General features: G+C 43.4%; 1 protein-coding gene across 2 annotated transcripts in view; it reads left to right on the forward strand.

Annotated features, from left to right (window-relative positions):
• The window catches only part of LOC124872654 (membrane-associated phosphatidylinositol transfer protein 2-like), a 107,549-nt gene that overhangs the window by 78,075 nt on the left and 15,632 nt on the right, over positions 1 to 13,842 (forward strand). Inside the window, exons 16-23 of one of the 2 annotated variants that reach the window (XM_047372899.1) lie at positions 770 to 940; positions 1,055 to 1,195; positions 2,270 to 2,431; positions 2,530 to 2,796; positions 3,243 to 3,391; positions 4,007 to 4,123; positions 4,970 to 5,086; positions 5,195 to 5,343. In XM_047372899.1, the coding sequence (XP_047228855.1) occupies positions 770 to 940; positions 1,055 to 1,195; positions 2,270 to 2,431; positions 2,530 to 2,796; positions 3,243 to 3,391; positions 4,007 to 4,123; positions 4,970 to 5,086; positions 5,195 to 5,343 (1,273 nt within the window). The remainder of the gene's footprint in view (positions 1 to 769; positions 941 to 1,054; positions 1,196 to 2,269; positions 2,432 to 2,529; positions 2,797 to 3,242; positions 3,392 to 4,006; positions 4,124 to 4,969; positions 5,087 to 5,194; positions 5,344 to 13,842) is intronic. The other variant, XM_047372898.1, reaches the window with a different exon arrangement.

Below are 13,842 nucleotides of genomic sequence, written 5' to 3' on the forward strand. Positions count from 1 at the left end.
AATTGAGAATCTGTGGCAAGCCTCATAAACCAGCGTTTATAGTCACTCATCCAATCTGACTGATCTTGAGCTGTTTTGGAAAGCAGAATGGACAAAAACTAGATGTGTCTCTAGATGTGCAAAACTGGTATAGATATACCAGGACTCACTGCAGTGAAAGGTGGCTCTACAAAGTCTTGTCTACAATTGCATTCTAGACTTAATAGATTTTTATATGTAAGAAACGCTCTGTTGTTCTGTCATATAAGCCTAATAAAATAAATAGAAATTTCTGCCAATGACAAGACAAAAGAGGAAAAGTGTAATACGTTTAATATCTAACTGATTGGCGATGATGGCGCTGTTGGTAGGGGTTCATACAGTAACCGATGGGTAGCTGGTTTGAACCCCCGCTCTGTCCGTTTCCGTTGTTGTGTCCTTGGGCAAGACACTTCACCCGCCTGGCCTGCTGATGGTGGTCAGAGGGCCCGGTGGCGCCGATTGTATGGCAGCCTCACTTTGGTCAGTCTGCCCCAGGTCAGCTGCGGCTACAATGTAGCCTACCTCTGTCAGTGTATGAATGAATGTATGAATGAATGGATGACTGATTGTAGTGTATAGCGCTTTGGAGTCTTTGGACTTGATAAAGCGCTATACAAACGCAGGCAATGATAATATATCCAATAATAGAGCTAGCTGGCCCTAATTTGGTGGTTGCAAATATTATTTAATGCTCAACTCTCTCATTCTGAGCCTCTTTTTTTGCCTTTTATCTCTGTCCCTGCTCCAGTGGCTGCTCTACGTCCAGCCTGTCAGCAAGTTTACAACCTGTTTCATCCAGCAGACCCCTCAGCTTCCCGCCTCGAGCCTCTCCTTGATAAGAGATTTCACTTGTTGCCTCCTTTCAGCATCCCTCGCTACCAGCGCTTTCCTCTGGGTGATGGACACTCAGCTCTCTTAGGTTTGACTGCAGACACAGACATTGTGAGACTATTCACTGCAATGCAACTCTCTTTGAATATTAGAAAATGTTGGTTGGCCTTTTCCCCCTCCTTTTCTGTCTTTGGATTTTTAGTTGACACCGTTCAGAGTAACCCGCAGCTCCTGATGGAGTCTGGTGGTGCAACCTCCCATCGCTGCCATGAGAGCCCTGCCAGCGAGACCTCCATCCTTGTTCCGGTCCTGAACTCACAGACCTCTCTGGTCCATACTGAGGGTAAGTTCTCAGTCCTGCTGCATGCTTTATTTCTTTTAGCTGTTCAGTTCAGTTTATTGGTTATGGTTCTTCAAATGAAAGTTTGAAAGAAAACATGTTATCCTGGTTGTCATTGCTATGCACTCACAAAGATGATTTTCAAAGAAAAACTGAAGAAAAGATTAATTTTGCAAAAAGCTCAGACTATGATAGACATGGCAAGATGGAGTGTTGTCTTGAGAGTTGATGGAAACCAAGTTACAGCAAACAGAGAATGATTGTTAAAGGGATTGGTTAGACTTTAACTTAGGGTTTGTTAAAAGGTTATCAGTAGTGTAACTCTCTGGGAGTCTTCCTTTAGAATAAATCCTGATTATTTGGTTGCAGAGACTGAAGCTAACAGCTAGTCAGAGAACAAAGAGAATGTCTTCTGTCTTAAAACGTCTCCAATCTCCAAAACATCTTAGCAGGTTACGTAAATGTTATTTAATGAATCTTTAAACCAACACGTGTGCAGTTGGCATTTGTTTTTTATATAACTGTTGTACTTCTTATTTGATTAAACCATCTCTTTCCTCCTTGTTCTTCCTGCTTCCTGTCTGTGTTTGGGTCCTTCACCAACACAGAACATGACAGTGTTTCACACAGAAGGATCATTGGTGGGACAGCACCTCCAGCCTTCACTTCCTGTGTAAATAACCATCAGCTTCTGTGTAAATTACTTTATGATGTTTTCGAGATTGGAGTTATTTAAGATGGTAGAAGCCATCTTTGGTCTTGGCCACTCTCAGACGAGCTGTTAGCTTCAGCCTCCAGGAACAACTAATCTGGTATTGTGATAAATTAAGATACCAAGAGAAATATTCACTGCAGGTGAGGTTTACAACCTTTTAACAGAACCGTAGTTCAAAGATCTTGAACTATCCGTCTAAAACAAACACTTACGGTGGATTGCTTTATTTGGTAATGCCCTGCATATACATCTTATGGCCACCTGCCCCTGGGAAAATTTTTTTTTAACAATGGAGTTTGAAACTTGTAATCACTAAAATAATCACTGTTTGTAATTCATCACTCTCTTCTCTGTTTCAACAGCTGATACTCTTCAGTCCCATTTATATGCGGATGGTCTGTGCCCAGCATCTACATCGCCAGGTGTCCCCCATCTTCGCTGCAGTCGCAGGGCCAGCGAGGCCAGCATAGCCAGCCAGGTGTCTGGCTTAGCTGACTCTTACACAGCTACTAACATCGCCACGAGTAGGTTTACTTCCAAAGTCCTCACACTGACCCCAGTTTTGGTAAACAGTTTAAACGCTGATCATCTTGTTTCCTCCCTTCATTCACCCCACCTCCAGCAAACAAATGTGAAGTGAGCCCCACAAAAAGACCCAGCCTGCTGTCACAGCTGCCTCTACCTTACAATAGATTTGCCTCTCGGAGTGCAACTTTTCGCTTGCACAACAAAATCCGTCGGGTGTTCCCAAGAGCTAACGGTGTAGAATCTGAGCAGAGCTCAGATTTTAACTCTGACATGACCTCTGACCTCACAGATGTCACATCTGACATCACAGACATCAGCTCAGTACCCCCATCGCATGGGCTGCTGAAGAGCATAGAGCAAGGTACCCTGGGAGCTGTAGTTAGAGGATGTGAGTGAGGCGTGCTATCGGACTGTAGGACCTATCCTCATTCCCTGTGCTGTGCCCATCTTCTGGCCTCTTCCGATCTCAGATAATCTTCCTTGGTGTCCTGTTTCTAGAAATAATAATTACAAAACAATCTTGACCCTTGTACACATTCAGAAAATCTGACTAACCAGAAAATCATAAAATGACTTACATGAGATATCCTTAGACACTGAGCAGGTGCCTGCCTGCAAGTTTGCATGTCAAACCCTCTAAGCGAGACTTTCTGTTTTCACTCATAGAGCCTCTTAGTTATAGCATTTGCAGTGCTTCAGAGATAGAACCCTTCTGAACTCTTCAGCTCTTTGTGGGGAAGAACTTCACCACAAAACATCAACACATGGAAAGCGTTGATTGTCTTTCTTTACTCCTGACTGTTGTAGTTGCGTCACGGTGGTGGGGCAGTAAGCGAATGGACTACGCTCTGTACTGTCCTGATGCTTTGACAGCGTTCCCGACTGTTGCTCTGCCTCATCTCTTCCACGCCTCCTACTGGGAGTCCACAGACGTTGTCTCATTTCTACTCAGACAGGTTTGTACCCGCATTTATTGCTATGAAGAATGCAGTTACACTGTGGGATTATGCCTTTAATCTGTTTGAATTGTGTACTTTTGTCTGAAATAATTAGTTTAGGATTTTAGATGAAAGGTTCTGTTAAAAGGTTCTAATTAGTTAAAGGGTTAGTTTGGTTGTTTTTAATTGAGGTATAAAGTTATTGGTAAAAGTAGTAGATAGATGTCATAACACTGTGACTTTGTTGGAAAATTAAGTACATTCTTGAAGGTGATGGAAGCTGACAAGCTAGTGAGACCTGCACTGCATTAATCAGATGATGAGGTCACCACTCTTAGGATTTATTAATTTTCATCTTTATACTCTAGGTAAGGGAATTATTAAGGACAATAACTTCACTAACGCTCCCTTTATCAAATCTGAATTAACCCTTTAATGACATACCAATAGTACATAAAAATCCAGATCTCTTGGTCATGGGATCTGAAAGCTAACGGTTTGTCAGAGAGGAGCCAAAGTGAAAAGCACATCTTATTGAAGCACCCTGCACTACATGAGCAAATAAAAAAGGGATATTTTCAAATTACTCTTAAATGTTTCCTCTCTGTTTTGGTCTCACCTTTGTTTCTGCAGGTAATGAGACATGAGAACTCAAGTATTTTGGAGCTGGATGGTGAAGAAGTGTCTGAATTCACGCCCTCCAAACCTCGGGAGAAGTGGCTTCGCAAGAGGACTCATGTAAAAATACGGGTGTGTTTTAATTCCACAAGGCAATGTTTGTGGAAAGAGACTCAGATCTGGTGTCAATCTTGTCATTTGGGCTCAACATCTTATTTACTTGCTAATTTTAAAGATAATGGCTAAGTATGACACATTTCTTATCCCAATCTAACTGTAGATCTGATTAGCTCATCACTACGACTGCTAAAATTAATCAAGTTTTCTATGAATTCACTGCAGATATTTCTAGTCTTAAGGTTTTAAATACAGAATCTTTTAAAACCACTGACTTTAAGGATGTAGATGACTGAATGAATGATGGATAAATAGGCAGCTAACTATATTGTGTTTGTGTGTAACGGCATAGTTAGTCTGCATTTAAAAACAGAATCAAAACATCCTAGAGAAACTTTGTCTAATGATCCAGGATTTGGTGATGAGCAATGCTTTTCCCAGTCTGACAGAGCACTGTCTCAGAGCAAAAGTGATAACTAACTGGTTCAGGGGTTTTGGCTCTATGGGCAGAAAACTCCACAGATCTTAATACCAATGAGAACCTATTGACAGTTTTGACAAAGGTAATGTATTTCTCAATTAACGCCCTGGAAACAATAAATGTTTGTTATTGAACTTTAGTATTTCTTCCTAATGTATAACAAAAAGCTGCATGAACAGCATTAAAGTTTCTTAAAAACTTTCTTTATTAGTAAATAATCTTTTTTTAATAATAGATTAACTCAAGTACATATTTGTTGTAAGTGATCATTTGTTTTCTTCATATCAACACTCATGTTAAAGGGGCTTATTTCACATCGAGCAGTCATTTTCAAAAAGCTTTGTGGAAACAGATTTTTCTGTTTTTCTCTGTTTTCACAGAACGTGACAGCAAACCATCGTGTGAACGATGTCGTCTTTACGGAGGATGGAGTGCAGACAGTAACAGGACGTTTCATGTATGGACCTCTGGACATGGTCACCCTCACTGGAGAAAAGGTGCCCATTAAACTGTTCGGCTGTGAAGAAATGAAACGAGGAATGGTTGTGAAATCAATTAACCACAGAGTCACTGACACTGAAACGTTTCACCTTTTTGGTCTGCAGATTGACATCCACATCATGACCCAGCCTCCGTCTGGAGAGTGGGTTTACTTTGATACAGAGCTCACTAATAGCAGTGGACGCATCTCCTATGTAATCCCAGCAAACAAAAGACTGGGGATTGGGGTGTATCCTGTTAAAATGGTGGTCAGGTATGTGTACTCACACGTACCAGAAGCACATACCTTAGTGTGAAAAAGTATTTCTGAAGTGTTTGATTTCGACTATGTAAGGATTTATGATTATTGATAATACATATTTATCAAAATTATAATTAAAAATCATAGTTCATAAGTAATAAGTCCTAACTTATTGTGATTATTGGGCTCACAGCACTTTATAATTAATAATTATTAACCCAAACCACGGTAAATGTCACTGTGTTATCAACCATTTTACCAAATGGGGTAGAACACTAACCTTAGTTGACAGACGATCACTCTTAGGCAAAATAAACACAAATGCTGTCTCTTTACTTATGTGAACATTACAATCAACTATTCCGGTCCACCAACTTTCACATAATTAAAACATGTACAATTTTACAAAACAATAAAGTAATGATAAAAAATATTGTAGATAAAGATCAACCCAGCAGTTTATAGACTTAGTGGGAATAGTTCAAGGCTTTGGATTGACTTGAAATATTAAACAATTTAATGATATATCTTCATCTTGTCAGGAGATGCGTCCAGACAAGCAGTCGTCAGAACGAGGCCAACTCAGACACTGTACTCTGTGTCGAGTTGGCTGTACTCGACTCAGAGCAGCTTTGCTCCTTAGCCCACTAACAGCTGATAGCGAACTGGTCTGAGACAAAAGGTCATAAACCTCCATGTGGGAAACCAGTGGTAAAACACAGGGCAAAGACCGATGAGACAATGGAATGGTCAGAATCAGGACGAGGCGCGGCCCACTTCGTCTGAAAACTTCAGTAGTCCAACTTTAAACTCCTGCTGATTCAGAGTCAGCAGGTCAAAAACACACTGGCATTCTGATAACTTTGTGCAGGCTTGCTTCACAGTTCAGCAATATTAAAACAGCAATCAACACAGTTTAGCATAAGCACTTCAATAAAACATTGTGTCGAAGTGCTGGCAGCCTCCTGCTTAAGTACTCCTCCATGTAATTAGCAGAATAAGTCGCACCTGTCACCCAGCACACCTGAGAACTCCAGCACCATCTGAAACACTGAAACTATGTTGCAAGCACAATAACACAAAACACAACCCAGATCCCGATATCATCCCCCCCCTCAACGGCCACCTTCTGGCAGCCCAGAAGAAGTGGAAGGCAGGGAGGCGCGGTAGTCATCAATAAGGGAAGAGTCACAAATGAATGACTGGGGCACCCAAGAGCGGACCTCAGGACCGTAACCCTCCCAATCGACGAGGAACTGCCACCCACGGCCCCGTCGACAGGAGTCCACGATCCGTCGGACCGCATAGACTGGGTGCCCCTGACGGCCCAGGTTGGGTGGTGGAGGTTCGGACGGAGGGCACAGGTCACTGGAGACCACCAGCTTAATCTGAGACACATGGAATGTAGGATGAATGCGAAGACTTGCAGGCCAATGAAGGCGAACTGCAGAAGGACTAATCACAGTCTCTATTTCATAGGGACCGATGAAACGAGGCGAAAGCTTCCGAGACATGGATTTGAGGGGTATATCCCGTGCTGACAACCATACCTTTTGTCCAGGCTGGTATTCAGGTGCAGGTCGGCGTTTTCGGTCAGCACACGCTTGTTTCGGTCAGCAGTGTGGTGTAGGGTTTGAATAGAGGAATTCCAGATGGATTTGCAGCGGTGGACATGCTGGTGGACAGAAGAAACCGTGATATCTTTCTCGTCGGCAGAAAACAGGGGCGGCTGATAACCAAGAGAGGCTTCAAATGGGGAACGTCCAGTAGCTGATGAAACGTGTGAATTTAGGGCATACTCAACCCAAGGTAGGTATGAGCACCAATCTGAGGAGTTTGTGGATGTGAGACAACGTAAAGTGGATTCCAGTTGCTGATTCATTCTTTCAGTTTGGCCAATGGACTGAGGGTGATAACCTAAGGTCAATGAAACTTTAGCTCCTAGGGCTAAACAAAACTGTTTCCAAACCTGAGAGATGAACTGTGGGCCTCAGTCAGAGAGAATGTCATGTGGGATTCCATGAAGACGAAAAACAAGTTATGTAAGAAGTTTGGCTGTCTGTAGGGATGATGGAAGCTTCTTGAGGGGAATGAGATGACATGCCTTAGAGAAACGATCGACAATAGTGAGAACTGTTGTCATACCTGAGGAAAGGGGAAGTCCAGTAACGAAATCCAATGCTATATGAGACCAAGGTTGATTCGGGATGCTGAGAGGTTGGAGAAGACCCGCGGGTGGCTGGTTACTGGACTTATTCCTGGCACAGGTTGCACAAGCCTGAACAAACTCCTTCACATCTTTATGCAGAGAGAGCCACCAAAACATTCTTTGAACTAGTGCAATAGTTCTGCTAACACCAGCATGGGCAGAAAATGTAGCTGTGTGTAGCCAATCGATTAGTCGGGAACGTACTTTAGACCGAACATAGATGCGGTTTGGCGGTCCATTGCCAGGGTCAGGTTCCTGTTGTTGAGCCCTAAAAACAGTGTCCTCTATCTCCCACCTGAGTGCTCCAACCGTCCAACTGGGTGGCAGAATGTCAGCTGGTTCCTTCACGGAATCATCAGTGGCAAACTGGAGATGGCATCCGTAAGTGTTTGTTTTAGACGGATAGTTCAAGATCTTTGAACTACGGCATCCGGCTTGGTGTTCTTAGGTCCGGGTCTGAAAGAAATACATACAGTACAGACCAAAGGTTTGGACACACCTTCTCATTCAAAGAGATTTCTTTATTTTCATGACTATGAATATTGTAACTTCACACTGAAGGCATCAAAACTATGAATTAACACGTGGAATTATATACTGAACAAAAAAGTGTGAAACAACTGAAAATATGTCTTATATTCTAGGTTCTTCAAAGTAGCCACCTTTTGCTTTGATTACTGCTCCGCACACTCTTGGCATTCTGTTGAGCTTCAAGAGGTAGTCACCTGAAATGGTTTTCACTTCACAGGTGTGCTCTGTCAGGTTTAATAAGTGGGATTTCAAGCCTTATAAATGGGGTTGGGACCATCAGTTGTGTTGTGCAGGAGGTGGATACAGTACACATCTGATAGTCCTACTGAATAGACTGTTAGAATTTGTATTATGGCAAGAAAAAAGCAGCTAAATAAAATAAAAAACGAGTGTCCATCATTACTTTAAGAAATGAAGGTGAGTCAGTCCGAACAATTGGGAAAACTTTGAAAGTGTCCCCAAGTGCAATCGCAAAAACCATCAAGCGCTACAAAGAAACTGGCTCACGAGGACCGCCCCAGGAAAGGAAGACCAAGAGTCACCTCTGCTGCGGACGATAAGTTCATCCGAGTCACCAGCCTCAGAAATCGCAGGTTAACAGCAGCTCAGATTAGAGAACAGGTCAATGCCACACAGAGTTCTAGCAGCAGACACATCTCTAGAACAACTGTTAAGGGGAGACTGTGTGAATCAGACCTTCATGGTAAAATAGCTGCTGGGAAACCACCGCTGAGGACAGGCAACAAGCAGAAGAGACTTGTTTGGGCTAAAGAACACAAGGAATGGACATTAGACCAGTAGAAATCTGTGCTTTGGTCTGATGAGTCCAAGTTTAAGATCTCTGATTCCATCCACCGTGTCTTTGTGTGGCGCAGAAGAGGTGAACGGATGGACTCTACATGCCTGGTTCCCACCGTGATGCATGGAGGAGGAGGTGTGATGGTGTGGGGGTCCTTTGCTGGTGACACTGTTGGGTTTATTCAAAATTGAAGGCATACTGAACCAGCATGGCTACCACAGCATCTTGCAGCGGCATGGTATTCCATCCGGTTTGCGTTTAGTTGGACCATCATTTATTTTTCAACAGGACAATGACCCCAAACACACCTCCAGGCTGTGTAAGGGCTATTTGACCAAGAAGGAGAGTGATGGGGTGCTGCGCCAGATGACCTGGCCTCCACAGTCACCGGACATGAACCCTATCGAGATGGTTTGGGGTGAGCTGGACTGCAGAGTGACGGCAAAAAGGCCAACAAGTGCTAAGCATCTCTGGGAACTCCTTCAAGACTGTTGGAAAACCATTTCAGGTGACTACCTCTTGAAGCTCATCAACAGAATGCCAAGAGTGTGTGGAGCAGTAATCAAAGCAAAAGGTGGCTACTTTGAAGAACCTAGAATATAAGACATATGTATTCATATTAATAAAGACCACCGAGACTGGCGTGGGTTAAGTCTCTTAGTTGACTGAAAGTAGGCCAAGTTCTTATGATCAGTCCAGACTTGGATGGGATGCTCAGCCCCCTCAAGCCAGTGGCGCCACTCTTGAAGGGCCAGTTTTATGCCCAGCAGTTCTTTGTCACCCATGCCATAGTTCCTCTCTGTGTGACTGAACCTACGGGAAAAAAAAGCATAAGGATGAAGTCTCCCATCCTCTGAGTTCTGTGATAACACCGCTCCGACTCCAATGTCGGAAGCGTCGACCTCCAGGATGAACTGTCTGGTGGAATCCGGATGGACCAAGATGGGGGCTTGGGAGAACTTCTCTTTTAGAGCCTGAAAAGCTGCTTCAGATTCAGATGACCTGGAGAAAATCCTGCCCCAAGTGATGAGGAGGAAGGCCGAAAAATTCCTGCTGACAGGGAGTCATTTATATAGTTCTCCATAGACCTTTGTTCAGGACGGGAGTTTTTATAAAGTCTACTAGTAGATTGATCGTGCAGTCATAGGGTCTGTGAGGTGGTAGACAGAGCCTTATTTTTATTAAAGACTCCTTTTAGATCATGGTATTCAAGGGGCACATGAGACAGATCTATTACCTTGTCCTCTTTATTGGCCTGTTGAGGTTGACTCGGGGAGAAGGCAGACTGGAGACAAGATGAGTGACAATTAGTGGACCAGGATTCAACACGACACTTAGACCAATCTAAATACGGATTATGTTCCTGCAACCAGGGAAAGCCTAAAACTAAGGAACTTTGTGACACAGGAAACACAAAAAAGGATGTCTTCTCTCTATGGTTACCTGACAATAAAAGTTCTATTGGTTTGGTCCGCTGAGTTATTTGCTGTAATTTCTTATTGTCTAAAGCTAGAACAGAACGTGGGGAATCAAGTGGTTCTACCTCAATACCTGCCTGGTTTACCAACTCAGTATCTATCAAGCTCTGTTCGCAGCCAGAATCTATCAAAGCAGATAAGGTCATAGTATGCTGGTTCACTACGATAGTAGCAGGTAAACTGAATCTGGGGGCTTTACTAATCTGTGCGTGGACCACCAATCCCCCCTTTAAAGCTGGTGCACCCTGTCTTTTAGTGGCCCACGAGAGATAGGACAAGTAGCTACAAAATGATCTGAAGAACCACAGTAAAAGCACTGTTTGGATAATCTGCGTCTCTGTCTCTTCTAAAGTGAGACGGGTTCGTCCCACCAGCATGGGCTCAGGGTCAGGAACTGGTTGTTGAGGTGGAGCCTTAACATAGGGTGGAAAATTACTCCTCAGCTGAGGTTTGTAATTGGACCTTTCTGCTCTGGCTCTTCTTCTCTCTCTTATTCTGTTGCCAATTCTAGTAGCTAAGGAAATAACTTCATCTAAGGTAGAGGGTTCATCAATCATGGCTAACTCATCTTAGGGAATTGTCTAGAGCTTGCAAAAAGGTAGTCTTTAAAACTTCATTATTCCAACCTGAAGTGGCTGCTAACGTACGGAATTCGATAGAAAACTCAGTAATGGGTCTATGACGTTGTTTCAGGGCTCTCAACTGTCGGCCAGCACTAGACTTGTCTAACACAGGGGAAAAAGTCAGTTTAAACTCCTTGATAAACTCTTCAAAAGTACAACCAAATTCTCTGCAATCAGGAAACTGGGCCTCAGCCCACTGTAAGGCCTTGCCTGTCAATAATCCGATAACATATGAAATCTTCACATCATCATGGGGAAAGGAACGGGGGAATTGGTTGAAAACCAGGGAGCACTGAAGCAAAAATCCCCCACAATTACCCACCTCACCAGAACACTTTGCAGGGTTAGGGCAGTAAAAGCACTGTTTGGATAATCTGCGTCTCTGTGTCTCTTCTAAAGTGAGATGGGTTCGTCCCACCAGCATGGGCTCAGGGTCAGGAACTGGTTGTTGAGGTGGAGCCTTAACATAGGGTGGAAAATTACTCCTCAGCTGAGGTTTGTAATTGGACCTTTCTGCTCTGGCTCTTCTTCTCTCTCTTATTCTGTTGCCAATTCTAGTAGCTAAGGAAATAACTTCATCTAAGGTAGAGGGTTCATCAATCATGGCTAACTCATCTTAGGGAATTGTCTAGAGCTTGCAAAAAGGTAGTCTTTAAAATTTCATTATTCCAACCTGAAGTGGCTGCTAACGTACGGAATTCGATAGAAAACTCAGTAATGGGTCTATGACGTTGTTTCAGGGCTCTCAACTGTCGGCCAGCACTAGACTTGTCTAACACAGGGGAAAAAGTCAGTTTAAACTCCTTGATAAACTCTTCAAAAGTACAACCAAATTCTCTGCAATCAGGAAACTGGGCCTCAGCCCACTGTAAGGCCTTGCCTGTCAATAATCCGATAACATATGAAATCTTCACATCATCATGGGGAAAGGAACGGGGGAATTGGTTGAAAACCAGGGAGCACTGAAGCAAAAATCCCCCACAATTACCCACCTCACCAGAACACTTTGCAGGGTTAGGGCAGTAAAAGCACTGTTTGGATAATCTGCGTCTCTGTGTCTCTTCTAAAGTGAGACGGGTTCGTCCCACCAGCATGGGCTCAGGGTCAGGAACTGGTTGTTGAGGTGGAGCCTTAACATAGGGTGGAAAATTACTCCTCAGCTGAGGTTTGTAATTGGACCTTTCTGCTCTGGCTCTTCTTCTCTCTCTTATTCTGTTGCCAATTCTAGTAGCTAAGGAAATAACTTCATCTAAGGTAGAGGGTTCATCAATCATGGCTAACACATCTTAGGGAATTGTCTAGAGCTTGCAAAAAGGTAGTCTTTAAAACTTCATTATTCCAACCTGAAGTGGCTGCTAACGTACGGAATTCGATAGAAAACTCAGTAATGGGTCTATGACGTTGTTTCAGGGCTCTCAACTGTCGGCCAGCACTAGACTTGTCTAACACAGGGGAAAAAGTCAGTTTAAACTCCTTGATAAACTCTTCAAAAGTACAACCAAATTCTCTGCAATCAGGAAACTGGGCCTCAGCCCACTGTAAGGCCTTGCCTGTCAATAATCCGATAACATATGAAATCTTCACATCATCATGGGGAAAGGAACGGGGGAATTGGTTGAAAACCAGGGAGCACTGAAGCAAAAATCCCCCACAATTACCCACCTCACCAGAACACTTTGCAGGGTTAGGGCAGTAAAAGCACTGTTTGGATAATCTGCGTCTCTGTGTCTCTTCTAAAGTGAGACGGGTTCGTCCCACCAGCATGGGCTCAGGGTCAGGAACTGGTTGTTGAGGTGGAGCCTTAACATAGGGTGGAAAATTACTCCTCAGCTGAGGTTTGTAATTGGACCTTTCTGCTCTGGCTCTTCTTCTCTCTCTTATTCTGTTGCCAATTCTAGTAGCTAAGGAAATAACTTCATCTAAGGTAGAGGGTTCATCAATCATGGCTAACACATCTTAGGGAATTGTCTAGAGCTTGCAAAAAGGTAGTCTTTAAAACTTCATTATTCCAACCTGAAGTGGCTGCTAACGTACGGAATTCGATAGAAAACTCAGTAATGGGTCTATGACGTTGTTTCAGGGCTCTCAACTGTCGGCCAGCACTAGACTTGTCTAACACAGGGGAAAAAGTCAGTTTAAACTCCTTGATAAACTCTTCAAAAGTACAACCAAATTCTCTGCAATCAGGAAACTGGGCCTCAGCCCACTGTAAGGCCTTGCCTGTCAATAATCCGATAACATATGAAATCTTCACATCATCATGGGGAAAGGAACGGGGGAATTGGTTGAAAACCAGGGAGCACTGAAGCAAAAATCCCCCACAATTACCCACCTCACCAGAACACTTTGCAGGGTTAGGGCAGTAAAAGCACTGTTTGGATAATCTGCGTCTCTGTGTCTCTTCTAAAGTGAGACGGGTTCGTCCCACCAGCATGGGCTCAGGGTCAGGAACTGGTTGTTGAGGTGGGGCCTTAACATAGGGTGGAAAATTACTCCTCAGCTGAGGTTTGTAATTGGACCTTTCTGCTCTGGCTCTTCTTCTCTCTCTTATTCTGTTGCCAATTCTAGTAGCTAAGGAAATAACTTCATCTAAGGTAGAGGGTTCATCAATCATGGCTAACTCATCTTAGGGAATTGTCTAGAGCTTGCAAAAAGGTAGTCTTTAAAGCTTCATTATTCCAACCTGAAGTGGCTGCTAACGTACGGAATTCGATAGAAAACTCAGTAATGGGTCTATGACGTTGTTTCAGGGCTCTCAACTGTCGGCCAGCAATAGACTTGTCTAACACAGGGGGAAAAGTCTGTTTAAACTCCTTGATAAACTCTTCAAAAGTACAACCAAATTCTCTGCAATCAGGAAACTGGGCCTCA

Source organism: Girardinichthys multiradiatus, chromosome 8 (genome assembly GCF_021462225.1).
Source record: "Girardinichthys multiradiatus isolate DD_20200921_A chromosome 8, DD_fGirMul_XY1, whole genome shotgun sequence".
In the NCBI taxonomy this organism is placed as follows: Eukaryota; Metazoa; Chordata; class Actinopteri; order Cyprinodontiformes; family Goodeidae; genus Girardinichthys; species Girardinichthys multiradiatus.